Source organism: Galleria mellonella, unplaced genomic scaffold (assembly GCF_026898425.1).
Source record: "Galleria mellonella isolate WM207_F2 unplaced genomic scaffold, CSIRO_AGI_GalMel_v1 utg132, whole genome shotgun sequence".
Lineage (NCBI taxonomy): Eukaryota > Metazoa > Arthropoda > Insecta > Lepidoptera > Pyralidae > Galleria > Galleria mellonella.
This window is the reverse complement of record NW_026441989.1, coordinates 5,275,659-5,298,566: the sequence shown is the minus strand read 5'-3', so window position 1 is coordinate 5,298,566 and position 22,908 is coordinate 5,275,659. Positions and strand designations below refer to the sequence as shown.

The window sequence follows — 22,908 nt, the reverse complement described above, 5'->3', positions numbered from 1 at the left end:
AAATTACTATTTAAACTCATATCTGTCCTGTAACTTAAAAATGGAATGACCTTTTACTTCGATACATGGCTACCAAGGAGGTAATTAATAAAAGGTTTTATTTAAATTTCGAACTGGCTTGCAAATGGAAAACTGTTTATTGAAAAAAAAAACAAACGAACATTATGGCGTGTGAAAAATTATTGTTGTTCGTTATTCGTCATTGAACTTAAAAAATAAAATTGTTTTTTATTTCCGCGCATTGTTTGAGAAAAGTACTATACAAGCCTTGGCTACTACTAGGCATTGATGGACTCACGTATGTGTGCCTCGGCGACACCTCGGCCCACATTTGCACGTTCGTCTATCAATGCGTTTTTTTTTAATTGGATGAAAATGGAATGGTAACCCCGCCTGCGCCAACGGGATACGCTGGCGGGACACCAGTGAATGGTGATCGATGAAGATGAAAACAGACCAGTTAGCCCATCATGATGTATTCATCTGGAATTAATCATGATAGTTTCCAGGGGGAAACGCGAGGAGGTCGACCTGGTTGGGTATATTGCTAGCAATGGGATTCTCAGTCTCCATTACTAACAATCCCTTTCCCCCCTCAATGCCTCAGTTGCTGGCCGCTGCAGTAATGTACTATACTGAATCGATTTTGATAAAATTTCTAAGGCGTTTTAAGACAAAGGATCAGGATGGGCTAACAGGCATAAACTGGATAGATACTCTTTGTTTCCTCCATAAGATTATAATAGTAATTTTGTAATAAATGCATACAATTACAATATTACACTAAGAAAACAATGGGCGGCCTTATCACTAAAAGCGATCTCTTTCTGGTAACTTTTATTGGATGGAGAACTCTGGAGAAGAGTAACTATAAACAGTTTGACTGGAGGCACGAAACTATTTTTTAATGGATGTAGGAAAAGGAATTTTTAATGAAATAAAAGCAATAATGAGGAACGATAGACGAGAACGAAGGAAAATATGACTTAGATGGCCCACATCTTTATTACATTTGCAGATGTTATTCAGAACTATGTGAAGTGAAAAAATGCGTTTCTATGTCGCGTCCGCTTAGCGGACATATAGATAATAATGTCATATATACTGTTTTGTTTAAACTAGCTTGGCGATAAGCTTAAATTATTGTAAACAAACCACCCCTTCTCCCTAACGCCAAGAATCTACATAAAATAATGAAATAGGAGACCCACTTAAGTGTCAAATGAAAAGGGACTTTTTTGGTCCATGTTTATAAACAAGTGCTGTATACCAAAAAATGTATTGGAACATAAGCCATTTTATTTTAATTTTATCAAGTATATAATATTATACAAAAAAATATATAATTTTACATCCAGCAAGGACTTAGTTTTTTATTAATTGGAAAATAAAAGGTAATTTATAGGTGACCCCATTTTTTTTCTCATAGAACAGTTGCAATGCAATTCGAGTGTAGAGTAAGAAATTACATAAGGAATCTAGTTGGAATATAATCTAAACTGAATTTTGTATAATTCCAGTTAGATTTCGGAAAAATTAGGTTTTTTAAACCTATACGCTAAAAATATCTAGTCTGTCTAAAGTCCGCTCACGAGACACCACAAATGTATTTTCCACCATTTTGCATGACACAGTTGAAAGGATAAATGACGGAGTTCTGAAGTAAAAACTCCCGTCATTTCTAAACCGATTTGGAGAATCCTTTTTTTATCTGAAAGGATATGCTCTTTATTCGATCCCACAGAAATTTTGTCAAAATCAGTTTAATAGTTTAGTTTTTAAATCAAAATACAGAATTGGTTTTGTCATAATCAAAGTCTTTTTTTGTGGAACAAAATCTACTTGTATTCCAAAATCCAAGCAGACGAAGTTGCGGACAAAAGTTAGTGTACTAATAAAATAAAACCAGTTTTCAGTTTACATTTATTTAATTATTACAATCACTTTTTAGCTTTCGCCTCTTTTACAGCAGTAGGAGCCTTAGTGACATCATCTGGGTTTTCTGCAGCATCTTTCAATCTCTTAGCACGGATACCCACAAGTTTTGCAATTGAGCGAGCCTGAAAGTTTGTAATAATTTATTCAACAATGAAGATTAATGAAGGAGAAAGATAAAAAACATATTTATTCATAAACAACTCATATTCTTCAGTATATACATATAAAAATAATATATAAATTGCTTAAAACAGCTGGAAGTTATCTACTATTTAGTTTTCTGAAAGTAAATTCGAGAAATATTATGGAAGTTGATTGGGATGGAATAAAATAAGAACTTAGCAAAATTTTATGGCTTTAATGGGTGGAAGAGACAAAGTGACTTATTTGTTTATATTAAATATACCACCATTATTATTAGCATTAATTGCCGTTTTACAGCGAGGTAAACTGCAAAACATTAGTGAAGATGGCGTTCAATTTGGTTAAACCATTTCTGAAATTAGTGTGCATAAACAAACAGACAAACACAAAACTACTAAAAATCATTGTTTTCGGTTCTATTGGGTTCATAAAGCCCCCAATATAATAATTTTTCTTATATATCTTCTACATACAATCAGCAACCAGTTACAATTTTATTATACGTATTGGTTGATTAGTCCAAGTAAGTCATTTATATTAAAGGGAATTATTTGCACTTTCTAAAACTGGTTATGTCTTTTTATGTCCAGTAGTTTTCAATTTATGAAAATAGGAAAATCTACTCAAAATCACCATCAGAAGTAGTACCAGTATTGATTTCTCGCTTCACAATCTTCAAATTTTGTGAAGGCATGAATTATTATCAATATTCAATCTGGTTTTTAATGACAATAATGACTCACAGTAAGAAAATCCTAATAACAATACCATTTATTTTGTATATGAAACCTTTACTGGGCGAGTCCTATTGTCAGTTCAATTCGCACTTAATGACTTTCTTTTGAATACTGCGTGATACATTGCTTATTCTAAACCAATTTTTATAATTCTTTTTCATAGATTAACTTTCTTGTTGGGCCTATATAGCATTATAGCACAATATAGCATTTTTCTTTTATCCTACAATATCATTTTCTCGATGCAAGAGAGGGAGGGTAGTCATTTAATTATGATGGTATGATAATTGTGTCGAAAATCTGCAAAAGTCATTCACAATTTTAATCATGAGAAAAATCATTTTTATATTTAAAATAAATACATACCCCTCTAAGATATTGGTATGCTTTGAAATCCTTTTCTTCATCAGTGATAGCACGTGCAATTGATTTGGGTGCAGGCTGTTGTACAGGCATCAAAGGACCACGAAGTTGTGTGGCTAATTTGCGTTCCTCTTCATTTGCCTCACCCTTCAATACCTATAGGCCAAATATTATAATGAATCTTTATTTACTCTACATTTTTATCTGATCCTACCTAATTAAATTGACTAAGTTTTTTATATATTTTTTTATTTACATTTATTTGGATAAGGATTTAAACAGAAGTATGAATAACATGGTGTAATTATGCTCGGTATTTCTATCAACTTTTAAAATGTAAAAAGTGGTTATTGTGACATAACAATATATAGTTGAACATATAGTATCGCGAAATTTTTTGTAGTTATATTAATAACTACAAAAAACTAGTAGATAGCATTTTTTTACACCTTGAGTTAATGTAGCTTTCTAATGGTGAAAAAATTTTTGAAACCAGCAAAGTAGTTTTTGTGTTTATTCATTACAAACATACATACAAAAATACAAATCTTTTCTCTTTATAATATTAGTGTAGATTATTATCTATCTCATACATACAAAAAATCTAAACTTTTAACTTTTGTTTGCTGCCAATTGATAAAATTATAATTAAATTACATTTATACATTTTCTTGATTTAAATGAACCTGGTGTCTATATTGAGAGTTAATCATCAATAAAGATATATTATCACCAGGACCAAGAACAATAAAAAACTTAAAATGCATTCATAAATATGTCAAACTATGAATACATAGGAAAGCAAGTACCTTTTTGCCCTTAGGGAAGAGGATGAGACGTGCACGGTACTCTTTCAAACGTTGAACATTTGTTTGTAAAGATTCAACAGACTTGTTACGTCTACGTGGGTCCACAGCAATGCCAATGGTCCTAGCAAATGCAGGATTCAGCCCAGCAGCCTGAAATTAATAATAGTAACAACAATTTATTGGAATAAATAAAACTATATAAATACTAACAACCATGGCTTCACAACAAGTGTAAATTGTATAAATAAACTTTACACATAAAAGCTATAAACAATAAAACCAAATTAAAGGTTTAAAAAAAAAGTGAGAAATTGACTTAGGTGAAAAGAAACACAAGATTGTAAACTAAAAATTACAGTTTAAAATTAAAACTAAATGTTTGCCTGTAAGGCATACATTAAAATTTAAAAATGTAAATATGCTACATTTCACATATAAGTTAAAATACAACAAGTGAAACTATAATATACTTTGGTATGCATTTAACATGTTCAAACAAAGCAAAACAAGTAAGACTACAAACATCATGGAACTCCAAGTTATCAACTGACTATAAACTACTCATAAAAAAATAATCTGTTCAGCTGTTAATATATGACTGAATAACCAACATTCAAACACATAGATTCTTATTATTAGTAATGCAGACTACCAGTCCCATTACTAGCAACATACCCTAACAAACTGACCTCCATGTGGTCCACTCTGAAAACTATCATGCTGAATTCAATATGTATTCATCATGATGAGCTATCTGACCATTGACTGATACAATTCGATTCCAGTATCATCCATTAAAAAAAATGTAGAAATTCAAACATTTTTACAGACACACAATATAAACTAGAATTTACCCTGAATTTCATTGCCTAACCTGGATCCCAAATTTCATAATTAATTAAGACGGAACATGCAAGCTCACTTTCACATTTATGATATTAATAAAGATTATATTATAGCAGAATTTAGATGCAGATTTTAAAATTCATACAATTTAGATATATTAATGGGAATTTGACAAAGTTAGTACTTTCGTTTGATAGGTAATTTTCATGACTCACTGTCTAGTTAATAAACTAGAATTATTCCTACAAATTTACCCTTATTTCTCGGAGAGTAAACCCTCGCCCGGCACGAACTTTTGTATGATAACGAACAGTAGGACAACGAACGACTGGTCGAAGTGGTCCTGCCGCAGGACGCGGAGCAACAGCCTTCGCTTTTTTGATACGATTCTGCTTTCTACGATGTCTTCTAGCAGGTTGGTTAAACCACGTTTTCACGAATCTTTGCCAATCCTTGTGGAAATGGCCATTTGGTATCATATTATTACCTTTCCCCATGTTTGTACAACAAGTTCACCTAAAAGTAAATGTAAAATGAAATATGACATTATCTAAATAATACATTATATGCACTTTCATCAAAATCATTATTTCGTGATATAATATGGATATGTAAAAAATTATTTCAGATTAAAATATACTACTAACCGGAGCCAAAATTGGAAAGAAAGAGAGAAAAATAAATATGACACTTTGACATTGACAGTTACTTAATTTTTTTTAGTATGTTTGTTACGTTATGGAGCAGGCTAAGGTCGGAGACCATGCTGCCTAGTCTTCAATATGATAAACTATCTGGAATTTTAAACAGTCAGGTAAGTAGAAAAGTTCTACGTACTTGAGTAGCACAGAGTAAGTAACCGCTTGAGTAATAGTAGCAGAGTACCGTAAATGGGGTGAATATGGATAGAGAATAAATAGGGATGGAACCAGGATTGAGATTCGGAGTAGAGAAAATAAATATTATTGCCTCTATATATAACTTTTAGCTATTTCACCTAATAGTACAACATTTAATTTTTCATTCTATCACACCAAAACAATGTGAATTTTCATACATTGGCATAAATATTATTATTTTCTAAATCGGTCCACATACTTGACTATTTTTAGGCTTTTAAACTTACGATATAATTCAACAAATAGAAATGAGTATTTATCAGAAGTATTGTTACTAAAATATTTTATACTTTCTGAAGTTGCATTTATTCAAATAACTCAAGATTTTGTATATTTTTTGTATACAATAAAAATATTTGAACTTCAGTAATAATGATGACAAAATAAACAGCAAAGATAACAAAATCAACGCTTTTGATATATTGAAATTAAGATCAAATTCTTTTTCTTACGGATGTGTTAGATATTTTTTAAATTATATTAGTATCTTTAAACATCTTGTGTCAAAATATGTACCTACATTTATTAATAAAAATCAGACTGACTACTTTAAAGTAATAAAATATTAAAATTGTTATTATACCAAATTTTGAAATAAATTATTCTTGTAGTGTATAATTATAAAACATTAATTTATATTTTAATTGATTTTATAATTATTTATTATTATGATACTTTAATAAAAAGTAATAAAATTGTAAGAACATATGGTTTCGCTGATATGTTTACTCGAATTCGGCCGCGTAGATATAAAAAGATTGTTACTTGAGTAGGGAGGCCCCCCCTACGGGGAACGTTACTCCCAGACGTTGTCGCCCGAGGCATGTACTCTTGGACCCTGACAATTTCATTACGATAGCCAACGCATTCCCCACCCTCCTTACCGCGGAATCTTCGTTGAGATCCCCTGCAAATACACCCGCACATCGCACACACCGTCCCCGCTGGCGGGGATGAAGATCTTACGCAACACAGGATCCGCGCGCAATCAGGTTTGCCTCGAGCGCATTCCAACAACTCCGAGTTCCCACCCATCACGACATACCGACCCTTCGGCGTCTTTTGACGGGACTTGAAGTGCGGTGGCCTAAGCCGAGCTCCGAGCCACTCTGGCGCCCTTAGGCGCACGTCGCAGTCCATAAGTAAGAGTCTACACTTCTGTCGCTCCCCTCTCACGGGCTTGGACTGCCGTTTGCACTCGCTCCTGCATACATGTTCAGTGAAACTGTAAAGGCCATCCACACTTAACAGCAAACACATTCAGAAAAAAAGGGTAAGGAGGCACTTCTTATTCAACCGTTGAATAGAGCGCACCTCCCTGCACTTGGTACCAGTGTAGTAAAACCACGTGATCATCATAAAATATATCACAATATCATTGGCATGAAAATTGATTTAAGAGGAGTGTAGAAACTTATAATAGGGCTTTATTACTGCTGTAAAATACCGGCACAAGTGAACGAGTACAGAAAAGATGTAAGGACTTACGAGTATTCTTGTTGTAGTCTGCCTGGAGCTGCCCACAAGTGTACGAGTTGTCGATCGTCCTAGGTTCACTTTTAGCTACAAACTTGGATGAATGCCTCATTGAAGCACATTAATTATGATTATTTTATTCTGAACGCGCGAAACGGCCACCATCGGTGATTTTTGTTGTTTCTCGAATGTTGTCATTTTGGGCAGCTCTGATTGGTCGAGTTCGCTGATAGGTTGAATGGAAAGGGAGAGCGCGGGACAATTGAATGTACTTGTTTTAATGTTCTAACATTTCTACCCCTCCCCTACCTGCTGGCGAATTGAATTGAAGCCAGATAACAATACAAAATGAAGAACTGTTCACTCAAGTCTTCTGCAAGTGTGAACGCTGATAACGTTAATAACTGATGTGTCACGTGATACATGTGATATACATAGATAAATATACAAAATATATAATGATACCATAAGCGTTATGAATAATAAATAAATGCTATTCCTCATTAGGAACACGACACAATTTTATCTTGCAGAACAGCCGCGTGATTTTTTTTTTTATACAACTTAGAATGGCAAACAAGCTGACGGCCCACCTGATGGAAAGCGGTAACCGTCGCCTATAGACATGAGCAGTACCATGGACATAACAGAGTATACTGTTTCGCCCATGATACCCCCCATGCGTTGCCATTCCTGAGGACGCGGGTGTTATTCCTCTGTACCCAGTAAATTCACGCCATATCCCACCCTTCAAACCGATTGCAGGACCACTTACGGAGTTCAAAGCCTGCTGAAGCCATGATGTCGACAAGCTGATTCTTTATTTCTACTACGTGGGAGAGGTTTTGTGCGCCGGTAACAACGTCATCAACGTACAAATCATTGCGCAATATTTCTGCTACTATAGAAAAATACTTTTCCTCGTCGTGGGCCAACTGCTGCATGATACGGATGGCCCGAAATGCAGCTGACGACATACCAAATGTTACTCGATTGAGACGATACTCTTGAATTAGTTGATCAGGTGAACTTCTGAATAATATGCGTTGATAATCACGATGCTTTTTATCAACGATGATTTATCGATACTACATATGTCGTACGTCTGCTAAAAATATAATGGCATGTAACCTAAACCGCAAAATAATGAGACTGATATCTGATTGAAGTTTACTGCCGGCCAACAAAGTATCATTTAAAGAGACGCCCTGCTTATCTTTGGTGGAAGCGTCATAGACAACCCGCAGCTTGCGGTCAGTTTTCACCACTGCATGGTGTGGTATGTAATAGGCAGACGAGGATATACATTCATCCCAAGGTACGACTTCCATTTGCCCTGTTGACAAATATTCCATAATATGTGCTGAATACTCTTGATGAAATATTGGATTTTTAATTTAACGTCTCTCCAGTTGCATGAGAAGAGCTACATCATATGAACCCTCAAATGTCGGTTCTTGATCACGAAATGGTAACTGTACGATATAGTGGCCGTCAATGTCACGGCCATGTGTTGATTGATAAATATCCTTATATCGAACATCTTCATCAGATAGATTTGAATTAATCGATGATGGCACGTCATCGAACTCCCAAAATCTTTGGAGTGCATCGTTCAAACTAACGTCCACTGATAAATAATTTACTGAAAATGGAACGAGTGACCACGCAGTTGTCACTGTCATTCCCATAAGAACAAAACCAAATACAGTGTTGATTGCTATGGGTGTTTGTTTACCACCTTCAATTTTACCCGGCAATAAAACTTGTAAAATAAGTAAATCATGATGTAACTAAGTAAATCTTGCTAAATAAATGCTAACTAAAATGTCTAGACAGGTGGTGGCGTGGTAGGCTGGGTTGTTGAGTTCCCTAAAATATGGTTGAGCGCAATTATGACTTGCTTATTTATCATACTCGTGAACAGATGCTACCTGTAGGGACCAGTCCCTACAAGTAGCACCTGATCCGGTTATTGGTTTTAATTATAGACTATATATTATATATAAATTTTACAATGTGATCATAATCTAATCTAATCTGGTCATTTAAAGAAATATTCAAAAAGAGATTATTATATTTAGTAAAAAAACAAAAATTATTTAATATGTGTCTGCAACCATGTTTATTATATGAATGTTAGACTTGGTCTCTAACAGGAATTTTTTTAAATAAACTACGTGTCTGCCAGAACAAGTTTGCAAGAAGCATTTTCAATATAAAATTAAAGATAAAATAACAATAGACTGCATAAAAGGAAATACAAAATTGAAAGATGTACTGTAACTGTAATAGAACTCAAGTAGAGGTGGACGGGGCATATCATCAGGAGACAAAATAACATATGGACACAATCAGTCACAGACTGATATCCAATATATGAGACACGAAAGAAAGGAAGCCAGAAGAAAAGATAGGAGAACGACAAAAAGAACAGCAGGAAAGTTGTGGTATAGATTAACGAAAGACAGAGAAAAATAGAATGATTTTGACGAAACCTATGTGAAAGAAAAAACTGGAAATGTAGGTTAGTGTCTATAGTATTAAGAGGAAGAAAAATACGAATGTAATACTTTCAGTAATAACGGCTTTATTATTATCATTAATAATAATGATGGAAATATGGAGGTAATAGAAATGCCAGATTTGTAAATAGGATCGGCTATATGACTGAAAGGAACAGCTAAAATGCCAATAGGAACGGTAAAGTTTATATAGGGACGGAATTGTCACTTCATATATATGTTTTATTATTATTATCCATTTAAAAAATGTAACACGCCTTTTTTCATTTCTATATCTATATTTTTTTTTTAAATCTACTGTCTTTCATACTATTGTGAATTTCATCCATACTAAAACTACAATATCAATTCTGGAATATTCTCTTTCAAAGATTGCTCCTTTAATTTTGTTTGCAATGTAAATTACAAGCCTTGATTCATGTGATCATCTCTCATTATAATTAATAAGGTATACATATCTATCAACGACGATGACGACAAGAAGGAGCAACTAGAATTACATTATCTGCATAAAGCAAACAGTTAACCATTAGATCATCCATTCGTACTCATAAATTGACGCTATTCAATTTTTTGAGACATTTTTCCAGATGCAAAATGATTAATCTCGTTGACAGTAAGCAACGTGGTTAAAACTCATATTTAAGACGAACGTACTAAAATTCTTCGTCTTCAAAATATATGTATTCGCTTCATATTTGGCCTTCGCAAATATGATCACATTTCTCAATTTTGTACTCAGCTCAAGTAGCTCCCTATCCGTTTTCATCGTAATCCATTCGTTTCTTTATATAATCCTTTTTAACCCCGTTGCTTCTGATTATCTAAAAAATCATTTCGTGTTTCTCAGTGAGTCTAATGATCATACTTTGCACAGCGTCAATAACCTCCGCCTCAAATTTTGCGCATGAGCGGAACTTAGAATAAAAGGAAGAAGAATGATCCTCTTCCTTTCATTCTAAATCCTTTACTATTCAGGCAGTTTGCTTGTGGAATTTACTTTCTGGTTCTATTCGGTGTGCTCAAATACTCACTAGTTTCAAAAACCCTGTTAAGTCCTACTATGTCTCCCTTTGGTAGTATTTTCCTGCGTTCTTTCTTCATCTTCCTCCTTCATTCTCTCCTGTTGTATGTGTACTATTAAGTATGTGTATGTTTATGTATATAATGTTTATACATATATAATATGTGTTTGTATATATTAGTATCCATATAGGGTATTACCAAATTATCTGCATTTCCTTTAAGTATTACACATATATGTTACGATAATAATAAAATTTCGTGTCTTAAATATCATAAAATTTTTCGTACACAAAAAATATCCTTAATAAATGCAAATTTTCTCCCCTATCTAGAAATACCTTTTAAAAAAGCAATGAACTTGAAATTTATGAAAAATTAATGAACAGTCTATATGGTTGCCTCTTTTACTTGCTTGCCCTTTGTTGCCAAATATAATTAGTAAAAAGAGGACAAAAGATACACCATCAGTTGCTATTTTTCTCGATTTATAACAGGCTAGTGTATAGAAAATATTTAATATGTCAATTATTTGACAATGATAAATTTTACATTACTAGATTATATATTCAACACAGTTTATGTAGAAAGTATACAAGCAGGATTTAGTAGGGTTATACGGCCGTATAACATTTTTTATATACTAGCCTGCTATGAATTAACAAAAACAGCAACTGAAGATGTATCTTTCGTCGTTGACTTACTAATTATATTTGCATAAGAAGAAAGGAGGCAGTTTATCAGTCCTTCTATTTAATTCCTTGTTCTTTGGAAAATATAATGTTAAAGCGAGATAGATAATAGGCCCATAATTTGAACAATATATGCTCAAAGCTGATTTGGCGGGAGTATGAAGAAAATAATTTTTAATTATTTTTACGTTTTGAAGTGAAATTAATTTTACATGAATGTAGTTAGAATTAAGTGTGCTATACCCGGATATAATATAAAAAACGGAGAAAACACTTATAGTTTCATGTTTTATGTGTAAATACGCTTGAAACATTTTACTTATTTAAATAAAATATTTAGAACATACAGATTATGTAGGTAGAGAGCCTCTAGTCTTAAAAAGGGATTAAAACCTTTAATCGTCTCGTGCGTCGCTAGTCAAGTGGACCTTCAAGTTAGTTAAAAGTGCAGTGTAAACTAAATAAGTTAACAATAGAACACTGTGTAATAAATAAATTTGGAGTGTGGCAAAATGTTGTTGTTTTTTTATATATTAAACAAGTACCTATCACTTTGTACCGTACTAATTTTTTCTTTTAATATTTACTTCTCTCTATTGGTATTTGGTGACAACCAAATATCAATCGTAATCACTATTTAATATTACTGGAAAATTTAGAATCAATATATGTTATAAATATATATTGATATATGTATTAAAGCATTACCCATATAATATCTAATAGTTGAAATTTATAAAAATATACATAGGTACTTATTGTATATTGCTTTACAATGTAGAAATATGATGTATACAATCGGTTGAATAACTTAAAAGTTGAAGTGCTCTTGAATGATCACTAAACGTGATATTTTACAAAAAAATGGATACCTAACTCCGACTAGGACAATGTAATCGATTACACTACACTTCTTACTAATTGGATTTAAGGGGAAGAAAGGGCGGGCTTCGGATCATGTTCATCCTATAACCCTAGTTCTTCTGTTAAATTGCGAATAAAACTTCATATAGACATGTCTAAGAAATATATATATCTTTGAAATATATTTAATAATATCACATATTTGTAAATCTTTACTAAGAAATATGTGATTGCATTGTTATTTCTTTTGACCTGGCTTTCAAATTAGGGTAACTGTAGGTAGGGGTAGGGTTCCTATATATTGGAAGAATATGGTTTTCAAGATACAGGATCTTGAAAACAATATTCTTCCAATATACAGGAACTAATACAATGAGTTTATGTTTGCAGATTTAACGTTATTACGTTATAGCATAAAACTATAAACAGAAATATAAAATTGACCAATGTGTGATGATGAGTATTTTGTAAATCTTCGAATAGTTCGAATGAATTGTTCAATTGAAATAGTAAATTAGTAAATATGCGCATTGCTAGTTGTTCTTTGTTCTTAGCTTTTTCGTTTAATTTTTAAGCTATTGTATAACTTTTATCGCGGGCCTTGAGCGCGGAGACCGAATGTAAAAATTCCGTAACGGAAATGGAACCTAACACCCCCCACTCTTACGGCGGCAGAGCGGTGCGAGGACGGAAGCCGTGCATCGTCTAACGTCGTTTCAGTTCGGCAGACTTCGGCACGGTGTTTGTGTGCGTGCGAGTAGACGTATGCGTGTAGACTAGTCGCTGACTGCTCATAACTGATTCTATCTCTTTTATTAGATACAATGCTAGGTGAGACAGCGTGCTTTTTGCGAGCTGCTCCGGAATTGGACCAATACGTAAGCAGCTGTTGTGAGAATGTATATAGGTGTATAGGTATCTATCGTCTATGTCCAACAGTGAATAGCTGTACGCGTAAAATTTGTGTATAAAGTGTTTTAATATTAAATATGAATAAACAAAGTGCATTTATTAATGAAGAAAGTAATGAAAAAATAGGGAAAGAAAATGAGTGAGTACTCTATATAAATACATTTTATTTATTATCACAAATGCAGTGTTTTTGTTTTAGAATTTATATATAATACTGCTATAAAAATACATAACCTAAATTTTGGATTTTGAAATGAGCGATTTTAAAAGTAGCTCTCTTTTATACACATAAACACACACCCATATAGTTTAAATTTTCAATTTCGATTCTCAATATGTATATATATATATATATATATATATATATATATATATATATATATATATATATATATATATATATATATATATATATATATATATATATATATATATATATATATATATATATATATATATATATATATAAAAATGCATATATAAAAAATGCAATAGCTTTACCGCGGCAGTCCCCGACTGCCACACGTCTTTTTTTTTGTTATTGTATTTTTAATCTGTTAGTACGTAAGTACACACATCAACATCATCTAGGAATATTTTGAATAATCTCAATTAACTAAAATAAAAAAATTTTAAAAATGGAAAAATGGTAAAATTAAAACATGAATTTTTTTTATAAGAAAAAAGAAAAATAAAGCTAAGTATTCAAGTTATTTAAAATAATACAAAAATTAGAAGTCAGTATAACCACCAATGACATTTATAACGGTTCTGCAGCGGTTTTTCATACTTTGAAAAAATCATTTGAAAGCCTTGCTATGGAATATTCTCCCAGGTCCTGTTTAAATGCAAAAAATGTTGCTCTTTAGTTGCAATGTTTGCAGGAAAATCCTTCAGAGCCCTTCTTTGGAGCATGCCCCATGCGTGCTCTATGGGGTTTAGGTCTGGTGATTGTGCGGGCCAGCTTAAGACCAACACATTGTGATCCTGCAGGCAGCTGATTATGACTCGCGCTGTGTGTGGGCGGGCGTTGTCTTGCATGAGTGTGAATTCTGTCTGCTCATTTGTAGTCGATGGGGACGGACAATTGGTATTAACACCTGGTTACGGTATTTTTCAGCGGTCATGGTGTGTCTGATCCAAACGAGGTCTGTTCTGCCACCGACATGAATTCCCGCCCAAACCATAATTGTCCCGCAATGGTAAAGACAGACTTCCTGAGCGTGTCAGACACGGCTCTCACGACCAAAAACTCGCCAGACACGTATTTTTCGTGAATCAGGGTGGAAACCAAATCGGAATTCATTGGTAAACTGTACTAAAGACCACTGAATATCCTCCCAGAGCAAATGTTCATGGGCCCACTGTAATCTTAGTCCACGATTTCCTTAGCGCAGCGCTGGAGTGCGAAGCGGTCTGTGAGCATGCAGGTTAGCTTCATGCAGTCTTCTTACAGTTTCGTCACTCATAAGCGACTGGTGTTCTGACTGGAGTCTTTAAACTAACTGCATGGCCGTAACATTTGGTTGCATTCTCGCGGAAATTTGCAAAAATCGGTCTTGCCGGTGAGTGGTAATGAGCTTCCCGCCAGGCTGTCTTTCAGCCACTTCACCAGTAGCACGATAACGTGACCATAATCTTGATATCACATTTTGTTTTGTTCCAATCGCCTCAGCAACCGTCAGTTGTTAAATGACGCCGCTGCATGATGAAAACAGTCGCATAAATTCCGAATCAATCACTAACTTGCTTTAAAACATTAATTTGACAAAAAAGATTTCCAAAAGCTATGATAGGTAAATTGAAACATTCGAATTTCACCTTAGTAATGCCGCGCAAATCAATTGTTTTTAATTATATTTTCAAATTACAATTTAGAAAGAACAGAAAATTTCAAATTAGAATTTTTGAATAAAAAAGACCTATACAATAAAATATCTAAACAAAAGGCCAGTATTTTTAAAATTTAAGAACTGTATATGAAATATCCCTAGACGGTGTTGAGGTGTGTATATTATGAAAAAAATATTATACTTCAAAATCTTTGTAAGTGTGTTATACTTAGTCTATGATATGTATTTTTAATGACCGTGTACGGAAGTTATTATTTTTTAAAAAAAAATCCATAGACTTGCCGAATGCTAAACTAGACATGAAAATAGCGAAACGTGACTGTACGCGTCATGGCCACACGACGCCATCTTACTCTTTTGTCTTTTATAAACGTCACCTTTTCCTTTGGTGAGCGAGGTGTGTTCACGTGAGGTTGTGTGTTCCCTCGACAATAGGTCACACAATCCTCAGAATTTCGTGAAATATTCTTGTAAAATAAAAAAAAAAAACATAAAATTCATAAAAATCCAAAAAAATAGTAAAATAACAAAAAAATTAACGGGAATCACTTGATTTTAAGTTAGTGTACGTAAGCGTGCAACGTGGTCTAAGGAATGCGATAGTAGTCATTAAAAAGAGAAAGTGAAGTTTTTGTACGACCAAGTTAATGTTATACATATAACTGTCATATTAAAATTACACCATGAATCCCGGACCTCCAAATTACCCTATGGCATCTCTGTATGTCGGAGATTTACACTCCGATATTACTGAAGCCATGTTGTTTGAAAAATTTTCAACTGCGGGTCCGGTTCTCTCTATTCGCGTTTGTCGAGATATGATAACTCGTAGATCCCTAGGTTACGCCTACGTGAATTTTCAGCAACCAGCTGATGGTAAGTTTCTATCGCAATATTAACTTATTTTCAAGGTCATTTTAGTTCATATATGTATCCATAATTTTAATGAAACTCAGTTGTACCTTGTGCAATAATGATTGATTTTTGTGTTGTAAGCAATATAAAGATTTACACAAGTGAGTGAAATCATGACTAAGCCACCTTGACTTCTTGTAATGTATAATAAAATACCACTACTGAATGTTTAATTATCATTAACTTTCACTTCCTTTTAGTGCTGCATTGCATTATCAAATACATAAAATAATATCTAAAACGAATTACTTATCTATTTACAAATGCATCAATAAAATATATTTTTTTCATATTTCTCTTGCGCAGTACATGATATTTTTATTTCCACTGTCTATTTCACTCACACTCACATGTGCATTTATATATATATATATATATATAAAATATTTTACTCAGTGGTACCCTTTTAATGCATAACTTTGCATTCATAAATCTATTTATTTATTTTACACTTTATTATCCTTAATTATTAATAGATTTTAAAAATATTTACTTACATGCCAGTCTAATGGTTATTACACAACACAAGAAATACTACTGGTCTGTAAATTTTCAATTACTTTTGTCAAATAATATGCCTGTATGTGTATTGTCCCATGTATATCAAATTGCATGATCAATGGTTGTGCTGTTATAGTACCAAGAGGTAACAAACAAATTCCCTTTTACATTTATAATACAATAGAACTGTTATTAGTAATGGAGACTAAAAATCCCATTGCTAGCAATATACCCAACCAGGTCGACCTCCTCGTGGTTCCCCCTGGAAACTATCATGGTTAATTCCTGATGAATTCATCATAATGGCCTAACTGGCCTATTTTCATTCTCATCTATCACCCTTCACTGGTGCTCCGCCAGCGTATCCCGTTAGCGCAGCAGGGGTTACCATTCCATTTTCATCCACCAAAAAAATAAAACCTTGATAATTTGGACTTTAAGGGAAATGTATAGAAATTACATGTTAAGGAGTTTTAGTTTTAGAAACAAACAAACAGTTTTAGATACTGGTAACTAAAATTGTTATTTCGAAAAATGCAATTTCTAAATATGTTTTTTTAATTGAACAATCATAGTTTAATATTTCTTATCTTATTTATTCCCCTTTGAGGTTGCCTGTTCCCCTGTTGACCTGTTGGGCTCTTTTGGGCCTAATAGATGATAATGTTATGGAAACCCCACCTCCATTATTGGTATATGTTGACTGGGCACCAGAGAGAGATGATAAGTCAGAAAGATAGCAGATCAGTTCACCCATCATAACAAATACAACAAGACTATGGTTTCCAGGAGAAACTATGTGGACCTGACAGGGTTATAGTCCTAGCAGTGGGAACTAACAGCCCCATTACTAACAATTCTTCTCCCCCAATCTTTTATGCTTCTCCTGCCTTATACTATCATCTTATACATTCTATGTTACCTTATGATATCCCACGGTATAAGATATATAAACCATTCTGGTTCTGAATAAGCTGTTTCCAGTAGACTTATAAGTATATTTGCCAATAAATCACAGTTGTACATCAATATTCCATAGATTCTGATTCCTCACTATAGTGAGGTTTGTTTGTATACAAACCAAACCATTATCAGTAGAATTAAAATAAAAATACTTAATTTACTGAAAGAGATAAATGTTATACTAAAATGTAGCACTAATATATGCTTACACTAGTTAACAGTTTCAGGTTAATAATTAAGTGTAATAAAAATTAATTTAAATTTCTGATGAACAACTATACTGTATCTTCACTTATGGTATTTTTTTGTATTTCTAGCTGAACGTGCCCTCGACTCAATGAATTTTGATATGATCAAGGGAAGACCTATTAGAATCATGTGGTCCCAACGAGATCCATCATTGCGTAAGTCTGGCGTAGGAAATGTTTTCATAAAAAATCTTGACAAAACTATTGACAATAAAGCAATGTATGATACATTTTCTGCATTTGGCAATATTTTAAGTTGCAAAGTGGCCCAAGATGAAACAGGTGCCTCAAAGGGTTATGGGTTTGTACATTTTGAAACTGAAGAAGCTGCCAACAAATCCATCGATAAAGTTAATGGCATGTTATTGAATGGTAAAAAGGTATATGTTGGCCGATTCATTCCTCGTAAAGAACGTGAAAAGGAACTCGGTGAAAAGGCCAAATTATTCACCAATGTCTATGTGAAGAATTTTGGCGAGGAATTCAATGATGAAATGTTAAAAAAGATGTTCGAAAAATATGGTCGTATTACAAGTCATAAAGTAATGTATAAAGATGATGGAACATCTAGGGGCTTTGGATTTGTAGCTTTCGAAGACCCTGATGCAGCTGAAAGAGCTTGCATGGAACTGAATGGTAAAGAGCTTGTTGAGGGAAAGCCTTTATATGTAGGAAGAGCTCAAAAGAAAGCGGAACGTCAAAAAGAATTGAAGCGTAAGTTTGAACAACTGAAATCTGAACGGTTGACTCGCTACCAAGGTGTCAACTTATATGTGAAGAATTTAGATGACACTATTGATGATGAAAGATTACGAAAAGAATTTGCTCCATTTGGCACTATAACATCTGCTAAAGTAAGTAAAATAAATGTGTAAGCAACTGTTGTAAAATATTCCATTTTTGCCATTAGAAATTTGATAAATGCTATTTTGTCTGTGGTATACCATATACAAACACTCATACTATATAGTCATACTATAAGTGTAGTTAATCTTAGTATGACTTACTATATTTACTGTGAATTTGAGATTTGTGATAGATACTGTATCTCTATAGTATATTAATGTAATAATAGGACATTGCCAATATAATTAATTTAGTTAATAATGAAATAATAATATTCCTTTTAAATTTAAACTCTGATTTTTTAAATAAGGAATTATATGAGAAATGTGATATTTTATTTTAGTTGTTTAGTTTCATAGATACTTTAGTTGTATTTACTGGTACTCTAACCTGGTCTCTTTCCTTACACAACCAGAAGACAGGGACAGGTATATTAAGAACCTTACAAGGAGCTCATTTATATCTTACTTGTATTTCTCAATTGCTGACATTAAACATCATTATTATTTAAGTTAGAAAAGCAAATAAACTGTTAACTAATATGATGGTTTACATAATGAAAAATATTGTGCGACTCTAAAGCATGAATAGCACTATAAATATAATAATATACATTGTATTTTGTCACTACTGTAGATTTGAAGAACTAAAGTAGAACTAAATTTTAATTACTTTCCAAATAATTTAAAACTTTCATCATAATACTTATTGAGTAAGGCTTGCTAAGCTATTACTTAAAAAAAACGTGTATGTGGTTTTATTTATCATGCTTATGCTTTTTAATATTTTTAATTTCTAAGTAATAAAGAACTTATATTGTAGGGAAAAAATTCGATTTCACATCTAAATTCATTTAGTTTTGTACACAGTAGGTAGGTATGTTTGTGTCAACCATATCATACATAGGTGGGTATGATATTGTTGGCACAAACTGATCTTCATATCATAAATTTGATTTATCACATGTAAATCATCACATTTTTTTATTCATAAGAAGTCCTACCTCCATACATCTAACAAATCATTTAAAGTTATAAACACTTAACTACATTAACATCTACTATTTTCTTACCAGGTAATGTTAGAAGACGGTCGCAGCAAAGGTTTTGGTTTTGTGTGTTTCTCTTCTCCAGAAGAAGCCACTAAAGCAGTTACTGAAATGAATGGTCGTATTGTGGGCACAAAACCACTTTATGTAGCTCTGGCCCAGCGGAAAGAAGATCGTAAAGCTCACTTAACATCACAATACATGCAGCGTATGGCCAGCATGCGCATGCAACAAATGGGCCAAATATTCCAACCTGGAGGTGCAGGAGGCTACTTTGTACCAACAATTCCAGCTGCACAGCGCTTTTATGGCCCTGCTCAAATGACACAAATTAGACCATCACCTCGTTGGACTGCACAACCACCAGTAAGACCTAGCACTCAAACTGCTGCTTCAGGTTATCCAAATATGCAAGCACCATTCCGGCCTGCACCTAGAGGCCCTACTCAAGCTACTTTGCGAACTTCGCTAGGAGCTAGACCAATTACTGGACAACAAGGTGTAGCTGGTGCAGCTTCTATTCGCACCCCTCTTGTGACGCAGAGTGGCCGAACTGCTGGTTATAAATATACAGCAAATATGCGTAACCCTCCAGCACCACAACCAGCTGTACACATTCAAGGTCAAGAACCATTGACGGCTACCATGTTAGCTGCAGCACCACTTCAAGAGCAAAAACAAATGCTGGGTGAACGTCTTTTCCCTTTGATCCAAAGAATGCATCCAGATTTGGCTGGAAAAATTACAGGAATGCTTTTGGAAATTGACAATTCTGAGCTTCTTCATATGTTAGAACATGGAGAGTCTCTCAAAGCTAAGGTTGATGAGGCTGTTGCTGTTTTGCAAGCTCACCAAGCTAAACAGCAAGCCACAAAAAAGGACTAAGGCAACAATAATGGCCTTACAAGAACCGCTATTAAGTTCTTGTTTTAATATGCTTTGAAAAATATTTCTATTCTAAACAGTCCCGCTCATAAAAATAAATGAATAAAAATTGAAAAAAAAATGAAAATGTGGAATTTGCACTAATCCAAATAATATATACTTGTAATACAATTAAGTGCATTTCCACAAACAAAAATATGAAACTGTCAACATTTCTATATTTGAAAGAGTATAACACTAAACTCTGACTTTTTACATTGACTAAGAAGAGAAGTAAAGGGTTTGATTTAAGTTAATTTTTCTTTTTTATCCTTTCAGTCAACTTTTGTTTTAATGTTATCCTGTCTTTATTTTCGGATCAGCTTGTCATTGGATCTACCTTGGAATTTAAACTTGGTCACCAATGCAACTGATTAAATATGTATTTCTTTTTAATATGTTACGTATTATATTCTGTCGATTATTCATTAATAGTAGTTTCATTTAACCCCTTTCCTATAGGTATTATACATTACCAAAATTCACACACACTTCATTAAAAAACGCCATGATCCGCAATTTTCACAACTACAGAAATAAGTGACGTCTGTGCATGTGACAATATGTTACTGACATATTGTAGTTAGGATTAGGTGTTTTTGTACTTTTCCGTGGAATTTAACGATATACGTTTTTATCGTCATGATACAATCGGAAAGCAAAATTGCGCATTCTTTACCTTACAGAATTTATCGTGAACTTCTATTTTATTATTATTGTGTAAATGAACTCCTTTATATTTTGCCGTGGATGTCCACGATGACGTGAATAAATTACATATATATATTACTTAGTTTATATATTTAGGTAAAGTCTTGTAATCGAAATTAGGACCATTTCATCTTAAGTGATTTTGCTGCAATTTTGCCTTTAATAGCCCTTAAAATATTAAAAAAAAAAAAAATTATTTCTGTTTACTTGAATGTATTGTAATATTTTCAAAATGTCTGCCGTTACAAAATTCTGTATATTTTATTAACCCAGTTAATACGGTTGTCAAAATAAAGATATCTCAAATTAAATTAATTAAAATTTAAAAATGTCCGCATATTGAAGATGGTGGATTACCATTATACTTGTTAAGGTTTTGTCTATCACTAAGTACTAAAAAATGGCCAAGACCGTTTTTTATAGTTTTGTAATATACAAATAAATATATGAAATAAAAGAAAGCATTAAATGGTGTGATAATGATGTTCTTTAACACCACATTGGCGCTTTTATTTTTTATTGTATAGTTCCTAGTGTGAGAAATAAGCTCCGAGGCGGAAACTCGACCTCCGAGTCGTAGCTACTGAGTCTTCAAAGCTCGAGCTCTGAGGGCTCGCAAGTCTTAAAGGCTCGAGCCTTGAAGGCTTAACAGTCCTAAATAAAAGATTCGAGTCGAAGCTCGATCTTTATTTATAGATAGATAGATAGATAGATAGACAATTTATTTGCATTACTTACAGCACACAAATTACAATAAAAAAAAAAACATACACGTAATACACAGCAAAAGAGACAAAAGAATAAAAATAAAAAAACAAAAATACAAAAACAAAATACATAATCTAACAATCTCCTTTGTTAACATTCCTTCATGCGTGTGCCATAGTAACACAAAATGGTCACAGCTCAGTTTATTGCTTTGCCCTTAAAAGAGCAAAACACTGATATTCTGCTGTGGCCAAGAGTCAGTCGCGAAACTTTTCATTAAAAATTTACAATATAAATATATATACATATATACACACATACATACACATACACATACATACATATACACATATATATACATACATATACATACATACATACACACACATACATACACATACATATATATACACACACACACACATACACATATAAATAAACTGCATTGTATGTGTCCATTATATTTGCCTCCACTTGACATTATATTCTACATAAATAAATAAATAACAGATACCATTAGATGAGGGGTAGTCAGAGATCACTTTCTGTCACATTCAGATATTCAGGCAATAAATATTTCGGCTACGTACCTATTGGGTATTCCAATTTTTTGTTTATTAATTAAAAAGATTTTAAGTTTTTTTTTAAAAATGTGTTTACTATTAGACAATCTTATTGGGGGTGGTATATTATTCCAGCATTTCGTAGCTTGGTAGCGGAAACTTCCCTCAAACGCCACAGTTTTATGAGGACGCCCTGCTAATAAGTAGCGCGTGGGTCTTGTACTATATTTGTCATGGAATGAATTAAATTGTAATTTAGAATATAGATATTCCGGTCGCCGATACTTTAAGATGTCAAATACTGTACAAGCGAGATGAAAGTTTCTTCGAGAGGACATGTTTAAGGTGGAATAATTATTTAAATATGGCGTTACGTGCGTTCTAGGCGGAATATTGTGAC

General features: G+C 33.1%; 2 protein-coding genes across 2 annotated transcripts; one reads left to right on the top strand and one right to left on the bottom strand.

The window, feature by feature from the left end:
* Positions 1-1,909: 1,909 nt before the first annotated feature.
* On the bottom strand, positions 1,910-5,628 carry LOC113518099 (60S ribosomal protein L13). Its single transcript, XM_026902866.3, has 5 exons — positions 5,485-5,628; positions 5,092-5,353; positions 3,992-4,141; positions 3,186-3,338; positions 1,910-2,060 (listed from the first exon to the last, which is right to left on the bottom strand). Exons 2-5 carry the CDS (start codon positions 5,332-5,334, stop codon positions 1,941-1,943), a joined length of 666 nt encoding a protein of 221 aa, XP_026758667.1. The 5' UTR covers positions 5,335-5,353; positions 5,485-5,628; the 3' UTR covers positions 1,910-1,940.
* Positions 5,629-15,447: 9,819 nt separating this feature from the next.
* LOC113518479 (polyadenylate-binding protein 1) lies at positions 15,448-20,958 on the top strand. Its single transcript, XM_026903429.3, has 3 exons — positions 15,448-15,957; positions 17,778-18,562; positions 19,630-20,958. Exons 1-3 carry the CDS (start codon positions 15,765-15,767, stop codon positions 20,485-20,487), a joined length of 1,836 nt encoding a protein of 611 aa, XP_026759230.1. The 5' UTR covers positions 15,448-15,764; the 3' UTR covers positions 20,488-20,958.
* The last annotated feature ends 1,950 nt before the right edge of the window (positions 20,959-22,908 follow it).

Bases quoted from the DNA above. Each gene is read 5' to 3' on its own strand.
- LOC113518479 (XM_026903429.3), top strand. From the start codon at position 15,765: ATGAATCCCGGACCTCCAAATTACCCTATGGCATCTCTGTATGTCGGA. The intron at 15,958-17,777 runs GTAAGTTTCTAT...TTGTATTTCTAG, and splicing joins TTTTCAGCAACCAGCTGATG to CTGAACGTGCCCTCGACTCA. The intron at 18,563-19,629 runs GTAAGTAAAATA...TTTTCTTACCAG, and splicing joins GCACTATAACATCTGCTAAA to GTAATGTTAGAAGACGGTCG.
- LOC113518099 (XM_026902866.3), bottom strand. From the start codon at position 5,334: ATGGGGAAAGGTAATAATATGATACCAAATGGCCATTTCCACAAGGAT. The intron at 3,339-3,991 runs GTACTTGCTTTC...TTTGGCCTATAG, and splicing joins TCTTCCCTAAGGGCAAAAAG to GTATTGAAGGGTGAGGCAAA. The intron at 2,061-3,185 runs GTATGTATTTAT...ACAAACTTTCAG, and splicing joins CATACCAATATCTTAGAGGG to GCTCGCTCAATTGCAAAACT.